At 42.2% G+C, this 17936-nt stretch overlaps 2 protein-coding genes across 2 annotated transcripts; both read right to left on the bottom strand.

The window, feature by feature from the left end:
* Positions 1-6988: 6988 nt before the first annotated feature.
* LOC135503293 (uncharacterized) lies at positions 6989-8979 on the bottom strand. Its single transcript, XM_064796805.1, has one exon. It carries the CDS (start codon positions 8977-8979, stop codon positions 7039-7041), a length of 1941 nt encoding a protein of 646 aa, XP_064652875.1. The 3' UTR covers positions 6989-7038.
* A 23-nt stretch (positions 8980-9002) lies between these two features.
* Positions 9003-12087, bottom strand: LOC135502816 (ankyrin-1-like). Its single transcript, XM_064795920.1, has one exon. It carries the CDS (start codon positions 11043-11045, stop codon positions 9003-9005), a length of 2043 nt encoding a protein of 680 aa, XP_064651990.1. The 5' UTR covers positions 11046-12087.
* Between the last annotated feature and the right edge of the window lie 5849 nt (positions 12088-17936).

Below are 17936 nucleotides of genomic sequence, written 5' to 3' on the forward strand. Positions count from 1 at the left end.
GCAACATCATCATGTGTTTCTTCCACGTTTCGTATGTGCGCTCGGACGTAAACGTCGAACTTCTTTTAAATTTTAACGCGTCGATGTTCGATGATGACTTGACTCACGACTCATCGTGTTCATCGTTTTGTTACGTTTGACGAAGGAGGGTACTATGGTATGCGACTCAGTGGTTGCGAGCTCTTGTACCACGGTGGGTAAAGGTATCGGTTTGCCATAAGAAAAATACGTAATTAAAAGGAGGGAGAGGAAATGTTGACACAGAAGAAACGGACAAAAGAGTGGTTCATTTTGAGTGGCGTCAAAGGACCATTGGTATTATCAAGGGCATTATATGATATTTACCAAGCTGTCGGCTGTCCAGTCAGCTTCAATCCGACAGTCGCAGTTCCCATCATCGAATAACACATAAATGGAAAAAATCAAAAACTGACTGAATTAATACGCTTTCCGATTTTCGTTCCGACTGGACCTGAGTGACGCCTCCGGGCAGAGATAATTTTTGGGCGGATCAATGCAAGGTGACATGCTGCGCGGAGACAAAAATCTACACCATGACGTCTCGCCCGCTATTGACGTTCGATTACCACGCACGGGGTGTCGTAAACGCCGATCTTGGCGTGTACTCATATTGTGGTGGGTAGAGTTTTTCCCGCCAGGACTTGAGCGTACTAAAATAACGAATAACGCGTTTTTCTAGGAGCTGAAATAAAATGGGAAAAGCATCAAACAAGTTCGGAAAAATAGTTTACTGATGAACCAGACGCAGAACAAACATAATGAAGTAAAAAGTCGCCAATTCCTTAAGCATACCAAGGCCCGCATTCATTATTTTTATCCGATTGTACCCCTCCAAAAACGTAATGGGAGCGCCTTGTTTCTATTGTGTTGCAGACATTACATAGGTAAACCAATACTTTTACCCACCGTGTGTACACAAGCAAGTAATTACGCGGAAAGATTATAATTGAGGAGGAGTATTTGTACTTGTCTTGTTGCCACGCTCGGTTACCATTTTAAAAACGTAAATTCAATGCCAATTAAAAGATTTTGGTTAATTTGAACAATTTTGACAGTTTTGAGATACGAGTGTTTGAGATGACCAAAATGTGATTAGGAAGTAGCCGTTTCGAAGAAGGTCGAAAGCTGGTACATTTATCAACAAAATTTAAGTCGATCTACAAGAATATCTTGTGATTACATACTTTCCTTCTATTTTGCCCCGAAAATTTCATCATATTCCACGATCGTCCGTCTTTGCTGCCAACAATTCGCCGCATTACTTCAAGAAAAAATAAAGATGATTGCTGAAATACAGTCTGCAACCCTGGAAGTGATATTACGCGGGAAATATATATCAGATCCAGGCCTAAAGTTCATTGAAACAGGGACATCTATCCAATGTGCCCTTATGTGCATTTTCAGTATAGGTTGCAAAATCATAAGCGTGATATCGGATGACGAGAGTAAGATTTGCCAATTGAGCAAAAAGACGGGAAGGTGCATGGAAAAGGAGGTCGAGACTATATCGGGAGATGGAGGAAAGATGTACCAACGGAAGGTAAATGTGTAGACCATCTCTTCAAAGGCCCGCTGCGCCAGTGCCTACTATGTTATTACTGGGCCAAAACCGCAATATTAGAAATAAACGTTTTTGCGGTTTTGAATAATCTTAATGGATTATCTGGCCATCACAAATTAATGTGCATCACGGAGAAGATTTTCAGCGAAATGATACCCCCTGTGAGGTTTTTTCAGAATCAGAATGGGTTTTTCAGAATGTGAGAAACCAATAGGTGCTTATCGTTTCACCATGAACCACTATGGGAAGTACGTGTTGGACGAAAACCTTTTCACAAATCTTTTTTTCAAAGCATGAAAGCTTTATTTCTTGGAGCGTGGCGTATTTTCCAAATTTTGGAAAAAACGAAATATCGAGCAGCTCTCATATGTTCATAGGGGCTTCGTATTTTCATTGTATTTTGTATTTCATTGTATTTTCTCAGTCAAATCTCATCGTGATGTGCAATTTCCTAAAGTATCCAAGTTTGCAGAGGTTGTCATTCAGCTTGCACTGTAAATTTGCGGATTTCGACGCAATTGGTTATGTCATCTTACTTTCTAAGTTGAATTGCTCGTGACGTACTCATCGAAACATGTTTAACAATGTGGTGTTTTGTACTGTAACACGTACGCGTGAGTGTTCGGCTGTGCAATTTGTTTCACAGCTCGACAGTGACCCAGTAAACAGATTCACATCGCAACGTATAGATAGTGTGGTGAACCTATTTACTGGGTTGCTGCACATCTTGGCGAAATATGCGCATGCATGGCATGGACAAAGGAAATGAGAAAGATATATGGAAAGGAATGTATATTTTGACTCAGCGCTTGGTATTGTAACAATGCGATTTACAATCATTTCTAAGCCTTATCATGAAACCTATATGTGAAGTCAAGGAGCTCACTGTGCCAAAACGAGCTCCCGTAAGTAAACTCCTGCTGCCGCATAAGAACGTAAGGAACATAAGTGTCAGGAAACAGAACATTCTCCAGCGCAGATGTAATATTCAAGCTTATTCTCTCTGCCAGTATTGGCGGCCATTGCATGCGCATTACATGAATGGCGTACACAAATGTACGCAGCAATAATGCGCAAGCGAAGGTCGTTTTTGTGGCGTTTAAAAAATCGAGTCTGCTGACATGTGACCCTGTTTATTATTACCGGGATAAATATTTATTTCGCTTTGAGTCGATTAAAATCGTTTAGGGGCCTACATTCACTTTATTCAAATCATCGTCTGCACGCAAAAAACCTGATCACACAGCTTTTTTCGAAGCTCTATGAAAATAGTACTCATAAAACCACTGAGATCGCTTCAAATTAGGAAAAATATTTCGAAATGAGCGATGTCAACACATTCAGGTTCAATGCTGGTTAATACAAGCAGCAGGACCGCCTCGCCACGCCGAAATCCAGAATCAGAATCATCAAAGGCCCACACTCGCCATCTAGTAACAGGATTTCAATTGAGATGGCGCTGTGATCTATCTCGACCTGTTATATGTGGCGAATGTGGGCGTTCAGGGACACCCACACGAGTCGGTTTTAGGTGCAATTTGACGTGAATTCGCACCACAAACCATGCGAACATTGCTTGATCGTTAAGGTGCAATGGCGTAAAAAACCAAACCACTCCCGACTGTGTTGCCGGAATTCCATCCAGGTGATACCCAATACGTGTATTTTCCCGTGCAAGTTTTGGCCTACCGATACCCATGAACGCTGTTTGTGGGAGTCGATGTTATCGATATTTTTCCCTCATAACCATTTGATAAGACATTAGAATGAGAACTTAGGCCTAGATGCGAGCAGCCTTTGTTTAAAGACAATTTACGGTGTATCGGGCCAGGCCTTTTTCCTCTTTAACTGCGTGGTAAGGGGCAAAATAACGAAATGCCTGTCCTTATCTCACTAATGATACGGCCAGCGAAGCAGGTGTTTCGGCTCTAAACGTTTGAACAATTCTTCAGATGAGTAACCGCGTCAGATACAAACCCACATACTCTCTATCCGTCCTTCCACCAGTAGTTGTTACACAGAATCGGGGAGCCATCGCCTGCATTACCACGATTACCTCTATATTGGCGTGCTATCTGTCAGCAAAAATGTATAGGCTTTTGATGTACAGAAAACGGTCACACTGGGTTCACAACTGCATACAATGCAACTTTCGTAGGCAAATTATTTGCCCAGGCAAGTTATTTGCCTAAGAAATCACTTCCTTAGAAAGGGTTTATCTTGCAACCGTATCAAAACCAAGGTACAATGTAGTGAACCTAGGTTCAAAATGTTTGATTTCACCAAAGGAATGACTGTAGGACATCATGGTCCTAGCTGGGAGGATTGCTTGGAACTGAGGGGCAAGTTTTCTGAAAGATTTCGGATTGCTTTTAATGAACGAGTCAGTGTTTTGCTGTCAAAGCTTTATGATTACGAAATGCAACCAGCCACTGACCAACTTGTTGTTCTTTCCAATAAAACGCAGGTATTTTTTCCTTCTTTATCTCGAAATGCGTAACGTTTGTTCTTATCACGCGTATGATACTATGTAGGCCGGAGGGGACATCAGTCAGAATTAATCGGCCGATAAAATACCAGCGGCATAAACCTCCCTCAAAAATACCTCCTGCAAAAACCTATCGTAAAATCTAGTAGGCGCTAGGAGACATATATCACTATATATTACTTCCGACCACATTTGGATACGTGGATTTGTCGTGATTTCGTTACCAATCGGGCTGAATAGAGCTGTCTCCCAGTGCAAGTCCAGCCTGGTTGATGACGACATTTATGGTGCACAGCAGTATGTCTAGTACCGTCTTTATCGGGTTTCGAAGGCTGGACGCCTGTTACAGCGAAATCCAGGGCCTTTGATCGAGCCACGCCACATATTAGAGACGTTGCGTATCATTTACGACTCCCACTCTATTGTACATGCAGCACCAAAATATCACTCGATCGATTCAAATAATTTGCTCTTTTACCGACCAGGAGAACTCGCGTACTATTGAGTACACAGCCCTGTCGCGGGTTTCTTTAAACCCAAGTATCCTAGTTGACAAAGATGATATGGTGTACAGTCGGACCGCTGATCGATTAATATTTGCGCATCGCCGACGAGACTGGCCTCAGCATTACCTAAAGCTATATCAATTGAACCGAATGAGAAAATCTTTCGAAGTGATCCAGACACGTACGGTTCACTTCCCAAAACATCTATCGATTGGCACCTACAAACATTACGTAATATACATAAATATGGCCACAAAGAAACTGATGCTATTTGATACACTAACGAGAATGATTGGAGATATTATGCTTGAGGGCGGGGTACCGTGCACGCAAGCTAGTGGACGCGACTACGCTAGATTGGGGATACAAGGAAGCAGGGCGTTTATATGCTGTTACATACCACGGGGCCAAATCCGAAGAAGGACAATAGTCTATCAAGTAACGACATCCACAACGCCTGACGGTAGACTGCACATGGCGTTTTCTAACATGACCCGTATACTTGACACCAGAACATGCTCCGTAGGATTTACGGACGATGGCACTTGTTATATTTGCGAGGAAGAAAAAAATGGGAAAATCAAGGGAAAGAACGTCTTAACAATTTACTTCGATAACTCGAATACACCTTTTCGCTACCGAATTGATAAAGGACTTTGTTTGTGGAGTCCAAAAGACAAAATGATGATACTTCATAGAACTCTTAGGACTAAAAATGGCATCGTATACCAAAATAGTTTACGAGGTGTATCGTACTCGAGAGATTGTCCTATTCTACAGTATCACCCTGTGCATATAAAGAATGGGCCAAGTCCCATCCAGAAAAAGTTGACTTACCAGTTTTCCGCTAGCATCGTTGAGAACGGCACAATATTACATACAGTAACGTATCCGATGAGAAAGCGGCTTGGACGTCATAAACTGCTTGTGTGGGCATGGGTTGATATTTTCTATCGAACATGAAATTACAGAACGGCATTTCCCTGTTGACAAACATTATCCAATACGATACTGAAATGACTTCATAAATGACCCGATATATATGTCATGTTTCATTTCGTCTTTCTGTTACAAATCAGTCTATATAAGTGTTAGGAGATTACAACCCGTTAACAATTGGAATTAACATCACTTTAGATACATACACAGGGAAATCTGCAGGGTGATGTCTTCTGTACGTCTTGTTAGACAATGTTAGATAGATGTCTAATACATGCACTAGTATCATGTCTATTAAATGTCAAAAGACGTAATATCCAAAATAGGACAATATGATAATAATTATATGCATACACAAAGATAGTTCAAGAATAATGACATCTCCTCAAAATGACATCTCCTCAAATAAATAATCATTTTTCTTCACGAGAACCTGCCGTCGTGAAATACATAAAACACTCGAATACACAGTGAACAGTTAGTAACTGCAAATAAGGGCTTGTGAGCGTAAGAAATTTAAATTACCATGCCAGTAATAATCCCATGATATATTGTAATTGAGACTTCTATTTAAGTGGACTTACATTTTTTGTAAAAGTTTTATGTAGCCTGACATAACATGCCTGATGTCGATCTTCTATATGGCGACGGCGACCATCCCACCTAGTTTAAACCACCTCCATCAGGCATGTCAGGCGGTCTTTGCAGTATTAAGCCAACACATTGGAGAAAAAAGAGGAAATGATTAACAATTTGTTGAACTCGATATGTACATATACTTACTTACTTACTTAGGACCCTTCGTGCCCTAGGTGGCACATGGGGCGTTCCCCAGGGTCCTCCACTCAAGTCTGTTGGCTGCTCGCTGTCTGGCTGCCTCCCACGTTAGGCCCTTCTCTTGAAGTTCCTTTGCCATGGAACGCCGCCAGGTCTCTCTTGGTCTGCCTCTATTCCGTCTCCCCTGTGGTGTCCATGTGAGTGCTCTCCTTGGCAATAAGTTTGCAGGCATTCGGAGCACATGGCCCAACCATTGCCATCTTCGTTCCTTCACCAATTCTGATATGGGCTTCAGGTTATGATATGTACATATAGGCTACCGTTTCGGGTCGTATATTTCTCCTCATGCCAAGGCTTTTGTGGCAAAATCGATGATCTGTGAATTATTGCAGTGTAAAAGTCAGTTAACACTGCCATTCACGAAAGCCAGTCAGTCGAAACAAAGTGCAATCTAGTTGCACAGTTTATAACCTGATAACTCTGGATAATATTGGCTTACATTTCATAAGCTTTCGGACTCAGCTGAGTCCTTGGTCACATGATCACTCGTGACGTCATCTACGATCACTACGCCCGATGACGTCACGAGTGATCATATGACCAAGGACTCAGCTGAGTCCGAAAGCTTATGAAATGCGAGTCAATATTATCCAGAGTAATCAGATTATAAACTGTCCAACTATCAGTCTACCTGGATAGATGAATCGCCATAGTGATATATTTAAAGTGCAATCTAAACATTAGTTTTATAGATAAATTGGCATGTGCCACGCTCCATATTGTCTATAGTATGCATATTCGTTCATTTTACAGAACTTTTCTTTCTCATCATATTCTGCTCTTGATACTCTTATAATCTCCTGTTCTTCCTCCAAATCTTTGGCGACTGCTGATTGGAAGTCTCTCTCATACATGGACTTCACCAGTCTCGCCATCATCTTTGCCACAATGTGGCTGTCCTTGGTATTCAACCTGCAACCAGCCAATACATCTACCGTAGGATCGAAGAATGATGGTAGCCTCCTTCGCGCAAGACATTTCTCCATGTGTTCATACACCATCAATACCATTTTACCATGTGACAGCGTCTTTGACTTCAAAAATAGTTCAACGAGGTGCAAGAACACTGACTTCAATCTGTAACTTGTAATGTGTTCGCCAACAGCAACAGCCTTTCCATTTTCATTCCTGATTTTAAAGCCACACACCTCTGGCCGGCGAAGAGATTTCACTGTAATAAACACATCCATCAGTCTCTCATCTAAGCTCTGCATATGTTCTACTTCCAGTGTCGGGTAAGATATTCGGCCGAGCTGGTTCAAATCCTCCGACTTAAAGGACTTTGACACATCACTGTTTTCGTACGGAATCTTTGGGACAATATAGCGATGTTTTTTTCTTATTTCCTCCTTTGTCATCATCCAAGTTGTCCTTTCTTCAGCGAGACAATCAGTTTTAATGGCGGGAACAAAGTCAATTGACACCGGAAGGTCCTGGAACATTTCATTGCTGTATAGCCATATCCAAGTCGTACAGGTCTTCCTGTCGGGATGTCGCTGTGGTGGCAAGTCCAATCTAAACCCATCGCCAATATCCTTGCCGTGATTCTCTCTCCAGTAGGTCATCAAGGTGTCCCATAGCCACACACCATATGTGCCATGTATATTCAATTGTTTGATTGAATCTTCGTCATGTTCCATCTTTCCGTAACCTTCGGTTTCTTCTCCTGGATTGCGATGTATCGAACCGATCTCTATCAAGAAGTCCAGTTCGTCTGGCATGCCAACTTTTGAGCCCTCGAATGAGCTCCCACACCCTACAACCTTGACACTTGCATCACTAGGCAGCGCATCATGGATGACCTTCTCTACCATTCTTCTCACAAGTCCGATGAAATTCGTCATTACGAATTCATTGATATTGTTAACAGACCCAATACCGGGCTCCTTACTTAGCTGTGCGAGGTTAAAACAACTACGACTTATCTTTTGGTTAGTTTCTTTCAGTGGCAACACTTTTATACTCAATGGGTGCTGAGTTAGTTCTTTGAATATTGCACTGTTTCTCTCACGGTAATGTAGGTAGTCAATTGGTATCTTGCCAGCACGATCCTTCACTTTCCACTCAGCTCCAAGGCGGAGTAAGAGACTAACTATATCATCTTGACGATAAATGACGCCATAATGGAGACTAGTCTTCCCTTGGAGATCAACTTCATTTGGGTCCAGACCTCTCTTGATGAAGGACTCCATCAGCGCATGGTGTCCGTAGATGGCGGACAGATGCAACACATTTCTAGCCGAGCCGTCCGAAGCGTCCAATTTATGACCAGCAGTAAGTAATGCACTGACAATATCTTCATTTCCTATCTCTAAAGCACAATGGAGAGGCATCTGGCCTACTGAATCTCTAACATTTACATCGATTCCTTTACATGACAACAGAAATCTAGTGATGCCATGATAACCAAGCCGAACAGGTTTATGTAGCAATCCATGCCTGCACAGTTTTGATACATACAGCGGATTAATTACCTCTAAGACTTTTAACCTTTCGGTATATCCCTCAATGAGACTAATGAACAAGTCACTAAGGTCAGCTCCTTTTTCGATCAGCAAACTTCCTATCTCTATGTGGCCTCCCTTCAGTGCCAGATGCAGGGTACTATTGCACTTTCTATCCATCATATTGATATCAGCGCCTCCTTTAATCAGCTCCCTGCCATACTAATTTGAGCTCTCTTTATTGCCAAATGTAATGGACTATCACCCAGACTATCTTTGATGTTGATATCAGTCCCCCCATGAATCAGCATTCTTGCCACATCAATGTAACCTGTCATATTAACTTCAGCTCTCTTTATTGCCAAATGTAATGGACTATCACCCAGACTATCTTTGAGGTTGATATCAGTCCCCCCATGAATCAGCATTCTTGCCACATCAATGCAACCTGTCTTAATCGCCAAATGCAAAAGATTGTCCCATCGAGAATCCTCGGCACTGACAGCAGTACCGCCTCTATTAAAGAGCACCATTGCCATTTCAATATGACCTCCATTTACGGCACTTTGTAAAGGACTGGCACCCCAGACATCATTGATATTGACATCAGCTCCTCTAGCAATCAGCTCCCTTGCAATATCAATGTGGGTTTCTTTTACAGCCAAATGTAGAGGACTGTCACCCAGGCTTGTTGTTACATTGATATCTGCAGCACGTCTATCGACCAGCATCCTTACCACTTCAATCTGACCTCCATTAACGGCCAAATGTAAAGGACGGGCACCCCCACTGTCTTCGATATCGACATCAGCACCTCCACCGATCAGTTCCTTTGCCATATCAACGTGATTTCTCCTTATAGCCAAATGTAAAGGATAGTCACCCTTTCCATCCTTGATATTGATCACAGCACCTCTATCGATCAGCAGTCTTGCCATATCAATTCGACCGCCCCTTATGGCCAAATGTAAAGGATTGTCAACACGCACATTTGGCCGTTCAATGCGGCCTATCCCTCTAGCCAAAGGTAAAGGGCTGGCATCGCGCATATCACTGATATTAACATCAGCCCCTCTATTGATGAGCATATTTGCCATATCAATGCGGCCTGTTCGTGTGGCAAAATGTAAAGGACTGGCACCGTTCATATCCCTGATATTAACATCAGCACTTCTCTCGATCAGCATATTTGCCATATCAATAGGGTCCCTCAGTGTGGCCAAATGTAAAGGACTGGCACCGTTCATATCCCTGATATTCACGTCAGCACCTCTATCGATCAGCACCATGGCCGTCTCATTGTGACCTCCCTTTACGGCCAAATGTAAAGGACTGGCATCTCCCATATCTCTGATATTAACATCAGCTTCTTTATCAATCAGCATCCTTGCCATATCGATGTGACCGTCCTTCGAGGCCAAGTGTAAGGGACTGGCACCCCGCCCATTCACGATATTGATATCAGCACCTCTATCTATCAGCTCCCTCGCCATATCAATGTGACCTCCCGCTATGGCCACATGTAAAGGACTGGCATCATGCACATTCTTTATATTGATATCAGCACCTCTCTCTATCAGCTCCTTTGCCACGTCAATGTGGTACCCTTTTATGGCCAAGTGCAAAGGGTAGTCACCACACCATTCATAGTCATTGAGATCAGCACCTCTTTTGATCAGCATACTTGCTATTCCAATGTGATTTTCTGATATGGCCAAATGTAAAGGACTGCCAACTGACCCATCTTTGATATTGAGATCAGCACCTATTTCGATCAGCTCCTCAGCCATATCAATGTGACTTCCTCTTAGAGACAGATGTAAAGGATTGTCACCCCGCCCATTCCTTATATTGATATCAGCCCCTCTCGATCCTTCGACCAGCACCCTTGCCATATTAATGTGTCCTCCCTTTATAGCCAAATGTAAAGGATTATCACCTCGTCCATTCTTGATATTGATACCAGCACCTCTATCCACCAGCATCCTTGCCATAACAATGTGGCCTCTCATTATGGCCAGAAGAAGAGGAGTGTTGCCTTCCCTGTCCTTACAATTGATATCAGCGTCTCTATCCAATAAAAATGTAACAACATCAAGATGTCCATTAATAACACTTTTCATTAGGGGCGTCTTGTTGTCTTCATTGCGCTGATTGATATTCGCCCCATTGTTTAGTGCCTTTCTTGCAAGATCCACGTCACCTTTATCAAGTGCTTTCCAAAGTTTTGAATTCACAGAGGAGCCCATTCTAAATGCTGATAAGTCAAGACAGAAAGAAGCAATTAACAACCACGGAATAGCATTCCGCGATAATGAGGTCACTGCAGCTGCTGCCCTCTATTTCCCCATCGCTGAATTACAGGCAATGTCGGACAAACATGCGGTTTCGTAATGGATTCAGGCTTTCTAACTAGGGCAGTCAGATTCAATCTGGCACATGTCCGAGTGTTGGAATACTACATAATTGTTCTGAATATGTCTCTCTCTGACTCTATGGTATCATTCATGCTAAAAACAATGCAGGGTCAAAGATAATTGACTTTGAAATAAGCTCAAATGCGTAGAAATTAGTGTCGATGTCCGACTGTCACGTGACTAAAACGTCATCAATGTCTTATTCAAATGACATTGTGAGCCATAAAAAGTAACGTCGCGGAATGCTATTGATCGGAACTTGAACTGAAAGCATGCACTGGTCGACCGTGTATTTCTCACTCATTGGCGTCTGTACAATGAGAACACTATATTGATATGTATTTTAAGTGGTTCGTCATGGAATCCTCACTCATTTATAACTAGACGGCCTGACTAACACGTGCACTATGATTATACATGGTGACGTTAGCATAATCAGCGACAGAGGTACATTTTCAACTGCGACATCCACTCTCCATCGTTGTTCATTCGTTGCTTTTTATATCAACTCGTTGAAGATTGGAAGTGGTGACGTTAGCATAATCAGCGACAGAGGTACATTTTCAACTGCGACATCTTCCCTCCATTGTTGTTCATCCGTTGCACTTTATATCAACTCGTTGAAGATTGGAAGTGGTGACGTTAGCATAATCAGCGACAGAGGTACATTTTCAACTGCGACATCCTCCCTCCATTATTGTTCATCCGTTGCTCTTTATATCAATTCGTTGAAGATTGGAAGTTGGAGGCGGTTTTGGGTGGCGCCGAATTTACCTTTACGGCGTGATCATGCACGATGAAGTTTATCAATACATGGTGGCAGCAAGAGATGTGGCTCCGTAACAGTCGGTTAGAGTACGTGTATGCGTCGGCAATCTCAGGCGGTTTATCTCAGCAGTTCTAGGCACACACCATTTGAGTTCTTAAGACATTCTCCACTGACTTGTTATTTTGGCTATCAAGAGACGGAAGAAGTGCTCGTCTGATCGTCAAAAAGGAACTTGCACAAATTCGTACCTGAGGACAAAAACACAATTTGTCTAATTCTTTGGCGCTCTGAAGGTCTAAGACAATGAGGTTACCAAACTAGTATAATAAAATTATTATGCATTACCTGTTAATTTAGCGACATCTAACGGCTCATCAAGTTTCTTAGACTCCCCAATGAAAGTAATACCCGCAGTGCTAAGAGCTCTTCAAAACATAAACTTTTCGCTGTGGGATGACGGGGTCTGAGGTTATGGGAGCCATTTGGGATTCGTGAATACACTACTAGGTCGTAAACGGGTTAATTCGACCTTAGCTGTTCATGTTTAAACTTGAGCTGACGGGTCAAATATACATTTCCGAGTATGGCCGAAGCCGAGCAATCGGGAATATTCGTGATGTGCATTTGGATCATCTATGTCCATTACCCCCAGTCAAGGCATCGAGTTATAGCGTCCAGATATCAGAACATAAAGTATTTTGACGAAATATAGTCTTGACTAGATTCTGACACTGTCCTCCGTACTGTGTCAGTTTTCATTTTAAACATTGTGTTACAAATATGAACTAGCCAAACTATTTGTATCTTTAAAACTAATCAACGCCAACATACAGTAGCACTCTTGTTTCTTCTGTTTATCATCAAGTTGGTCTTAAATACAATCGATTGGTTTGGTATTTTGATGCGGTAACTTATTTATTCAAATTTGATATTTCAATATCAATATCAGTGAAATCTAATGTTCTGAGACCTACCGGATTTTGGCACTATAACTACATTTGTTATCAAGTCGTAGAGTTTTGGATAAAAGTCACCTCCCAGGTCGAAAATCTCGATACGTTTATTTTAAGATTCTGATCAGCTAGGATAATATTCAGTCAGTACGCATGTGCCTTCTTATAATGGCCTTCAGTCATAATTGATACTATCATTTACAAGACTTATGTGACGAATGTACAAGTTTATGTACAGGAAACTAGCTGGGTACTAGATATTTACGCCGACTCTATCTACGGTGGCTAGGAAAGGACATCACATGCTTGTTTTTAAAGATGAAAAAACTATTTCCATGTTAAAAAAATGAATCATGTTTCTAGGTCAAGTTTGTCCCGCGATTTTCTCGGGACTGTATTGAGATTTTCGACGTGGGGCCAGGCTGCATGAAACTTCTACTTACGCAAGATTTCCAACTAATTTTCTCTGCTTCGGCCAAGTAGGCTGTTCGAATTCTATTCGGGAGATTCACGGCACGAATCCTTTGAGACGGACGTAGCAGAATTATTCCTGTGTTCAGCAATAGCTTTCCACAATGAAGAGTGCAACCACTCTGTCAATGCCTGTAGTTCTTGTTTAAGCTGTTTCGATCCTGGTAATGGTGGGCGTCAAAGACGATATACACGTAGTTGTAGCGTATAGCCTATTGCCGTCAATCACACACAGCCGAATATTCAAAACTTACTCTAGAATGCAGCATTATACAGCTTTCTTCAAAATTGTCTTCAATGATTCCTATGAAATGAGTTACAAGCACTTGGGCCATTCCCAATGAAATGGGCGTAGGGGTATCTTCAATTGATAGCATTGATCTTCGTGATCGAGAGCATGACAAATCATCGCTGATGTCACGAGTTTACACAAATAGCCATGATATCAATACATGAATTTAAGGAACTTGAAATGATCAAATTGGCCCAGAAAAACAAACCTCTTGTCACATGTCATGAACATGCAGTTCTCTTCTTTCATTATAGGTCATTGTCCTTGATTGTAATCCACTATGCATTTATTTATTGACTTTAAGGTTGTAAAGAATTAGTTATATATAATTTCAGAACTCTAAGCAATTGCATTCTAGTTGGTTATGTTTCTGAAAGAATACTGCAATCACGAAAAGTGTCAACTGTAGTCCATTCGTTAGTTTTAAATCTGCACCCTTTGGGGACGGGAGGGCAAACCACTGATCGGATTTCTATGAAGTTTGGCTCTCATTAGTCTTCGCCTGAAAACCAAACAGCTCCATGGTTACGAAACAATATGTTTTTGTATACGTTTTTAGGTCACCTGGGGAAGTTTATGTCATCATGGCCTGTCCGTGCATCATCTAGCTAACTAGATATAAGTGAATTGCAATACACTCAATGTGATAATTAGGTTAAAAATTACAATCCTACCCCGGAGAATCAAAATCCTGAACTCCGGGCTTTGTGTGCCAAGTCCAGATTCCGAGTCATCTATCTGGTATTCCTGAATTCCGAATGGTTTCCTAACAAATATGGCCCTTCCACGGCATACCTTGATATGGTAGTATTTAACTGACGCGAAAATTCTAATCTAATAGAGCTAATGGGCCTCCTATGGACTGATTCCAAGCACCATATCTCTGCTTGGGCGGCGTGAGGAAGCAAAAGATCGTAAAGCAAGCATTAACAACAAAAAGCTTTTCACTTAATGCAGCCTATCGGACGGAACCTTTAATGTGAAAGTGACAAACTTCAACGATCGTGTTCCCGAAGATCCCCAGAACCGAATGAACCAGTTGAATCAGAACTTTATCGCGTCTTAGCATCAAGGGAGCGAGCGCTGTTTTACTTGACGCAAAATCGAGGGACTCGGAACTCAGGAATACGAGATGACTCGGAACCTGGATTTGGCACGTAATGCCCGTAGTTCAGGATTTTTGATTCGCCGGGGTGAATCCCAGATCGAAAATGAGGTACGTTTATAAGTTTGATCTCATTCGACTTTATATCCAATGAACAACGGCATTTACTTCGTCAATTGATGACCCCATTTTGGCTGTGATCCGGGAACATGATCGGAGATTGTTAACTCGTTCCGATAGTTAATTGTAATACACAGTGTACGATGCGTTTTTCTGACACACCCAGTATACTTCTCAATCAGAACTTTTCACTCGGTATCATGTTCTACAATTATAACAAACAAATCAATATCGAGACAAATCAATATCGATTACTTCCTTTAAGAAAACTGCACAAAATATAATCATGATGAAGCTAGTGAATATGCGAATATGTCTGCACGCATACAAAGCATGATCGTGCTTCGAACAACACTGGGATATGTTTCGGTTGTTTCTGATGATGCTAATGGCAATCAATGCGTTTGATACCACACACAGTGTGTACACTAACTTGTAGTGCTTACTGCGCCGAAACCATGATCGGTCACAGTACAGCCTAGGAAGGTGCTGTTCTGGCAGGTAATGTATTAGCTAGTGCATGTGAGGGCTACATTGCAGGTACTGTACATTTGATGTACATTTAAACTGCTCCCAAATATCGCTGAACTTAACGAAACAATACAACCAAAGTTTCGTATGTGCTTTGAAAGAGAACTAAATTATGTATAAGCGGAGGGCTAATTTAAATTAATCTTAATGTTTCGAACTTGGGATAGTATTCTTAAAATCACACCTTTTCAACTCTGGTGACGGACCGCATAACATCCAAAGTCCAGTCAAATCAATGCGCTCTAAATGAACCGTTTCTACATTTTCACAAGCTTTCGTACCCGTCCAAATAGTTGCCCTCCTTGCACCTGCGACTGGTACACATAATTGTAACATCAGAATAGTATGGTGGTACATATATCATACAGTTTTTTATAATTTGAAATAATTTTTTTCTCGAATTGCAAACTATTATTCCCAACGCGGTGGTTATTCGAGAAAGAAAAAAAAAATTATAAGAAAGCCACATGACATATACGGGCCGCCGTAGAATAGACTTCTCCTAGCCTGACGTCCGTAAGTGAACCTATCATCGTATGCCAATGTGAAAGAAGGCTCTTGTTCCGTTCTCTCTACGCAACAGCTATCTGCCAGCGTGTCGACCGCCGGCCCATGCAAGCGGAACCCAACACTGTTTTACAATATGGCGCCATATAATTTGACAGGGATATACCCCAGATTTTTGAAAATTAGTCATTGATGTACATCAGTGTGAAGGAGGGTGATCCACCACCATGTCAGTTTCCTCGATTATTCGTAAGTTAATGCATGGGTAATGTTACATCGATTCTAAAGCGTAGGCCTATGCAAACTCGTGATATTTGGCCGATATGAAATGCGTGTGACGGTGTGGCAGTAAACCCATATAGGGCCTAGTCGTCATGAGAAATAGTTCGTGCGTTGATCGTAGACATGCCTAAATGAGCTAATTGATGTTTATTTTAAACCACCCGTTTATGGAGAAGAATAGTAGGACAGTCCGAAATCGGCAAGTATGTGCAGCTTGAATTGCTTTGTGATAACAAGCAGCACCTACCTACCAGTCGTCGAGTCCTCCTTCAACGCTGTCAGTTATTTCAATTAGGTAGGTTGCGGCCAGCCCCATCAGCGGGTCAAAGCGTAACTACTGTTATCTATATTTAGGCTGTCATTTTGTTTCCTGATTACATTTTGCAACGTATGCAGTATTTCCGTAGGTACAGTCCAAATCACAATTGACCTACGTCCTACATCGTGGCATTGACGCGCAACGTAAGGTCTCATTCGGGACTTTTTTGTATTCATGCGCGGCCAACCCGTAGTTCCTAAAATCATTGATTTCTCGGTCCTCACAGTATGTCAGTGTTGATTCAGCAATTGTTTTGGCAAAGACTTATTTTTTTGGAGTTTCTGAAATCTAGAGCGCTACTCAATAGGCGGCTAACAAGAAACTACGCATTTACTGTTGTTGTCGACGTATGTGTACACTGAACTTTGGATGTGCGTCGGCCCCGTGTTGAAATACCGTCCAGTGCAAGTTGGTGCGTTTTTCGCTGATTTGTGCAAAATTCAACATATCTCAAAAGTTCAATGGTTGGCCCCTCGAATTTTTTTTATTGTTGTGTAGCGTAAGCAACTGTCTTTCATGGGAGAATGGTCACTGTAAGCATTATTCAGGAATAAATGTATAATATTTGGGGTTCTTCGTGATTGTCCCGCCCAATTTGCAATATTGCCATTAGGGATGGTGAACAGAGCTAGGAGCAAATGCAACGCTTATGATTTATTGAAAGAAATTAAATGCCCGATTTAACATCCTGCAGAATCAGAGGAATCGGGCGTTTCCAGTGAAATACGACACAAATGGGTTGTCCCCATGCATTCACTTTGGAAACGCATTTTAAAATAGATGTTACGTCCTGTTAATGGGGCACGTCATCATCGCGTACGTTTGGAAAAACTCCCTAACGAGACCTAAGCGCGAGTTATACGCAGCGCCAGTGACGCAGCAGTGACGCACTTACGCCCTGGTTAAGCCCGCAGCACACTAGCCGCCAACTTTGGCGACAAGAAGCGTTCAGCTAGCGCCTCTCGACGCCGAAGTTGGTGGCCAGTGGATCCCAGTCAGAGCACACCTGCCCAGAATCGGCGTCCAGTAGCGTCTTTTCCGCCACTTTAGGCTGCCATTTTGAAATCATGTGATATCAAGACGCATACTGATTGGCCATAGCCTCGCCGCCGACGCCAATTCAGGCGGCAATCCGTAGCACACCTGGCTTCTTTTTGCGTTCAAACGCGGCGACACGCGTCAAAAATCAAACATGTTAGATATTTGGCGTTTAGTTGCGGCAAGTGGCGGCAAGTCGCTTTCGCCGACGCCGTTCGTAGCAGACTAGGGATTTTTCAGGCGTTCAGGACTCTTGCTGCAAAAAACGCCTGTGAACGCCGAAGTTGGCGGCTAGTGTGCTGCGGGCTTTAGCACGTCATTGACGCGAATTTAGGG

This window comes from Lineus longissimus, chromosome 19 (genome assembly GCF_910592395.1).
Source record: "Lineus longissimus chromosome 19, tnLinLong1.2, whole genome shotgun sequence".
Classification (NCBI taxonomy): domain Eukaryota; kingdom Metazoa; phylum Nemertea; class Pilidiophora; order Heteronemertea; family Lineidae; genus Lineus; species Lineus longissimus.

What these genes read in the sequence shown, in the direction of transcription:
- LOC135503293 (XM_064796805.1), bottom strand. Translation starts at nt 8,979, where the DNA reads ATGATGGATAGAAAGTGCAATAGTACCCTGCATCTGGCACTGAAGGGA.
- LOC135502816 (XM_064795920.1), bottom strand. Translation starts at nt 11,045, where the DNA reads ATGGGCTCCTCTGTGAATTCAAAACTTTGGAAAGCACTTGATAAAGGT.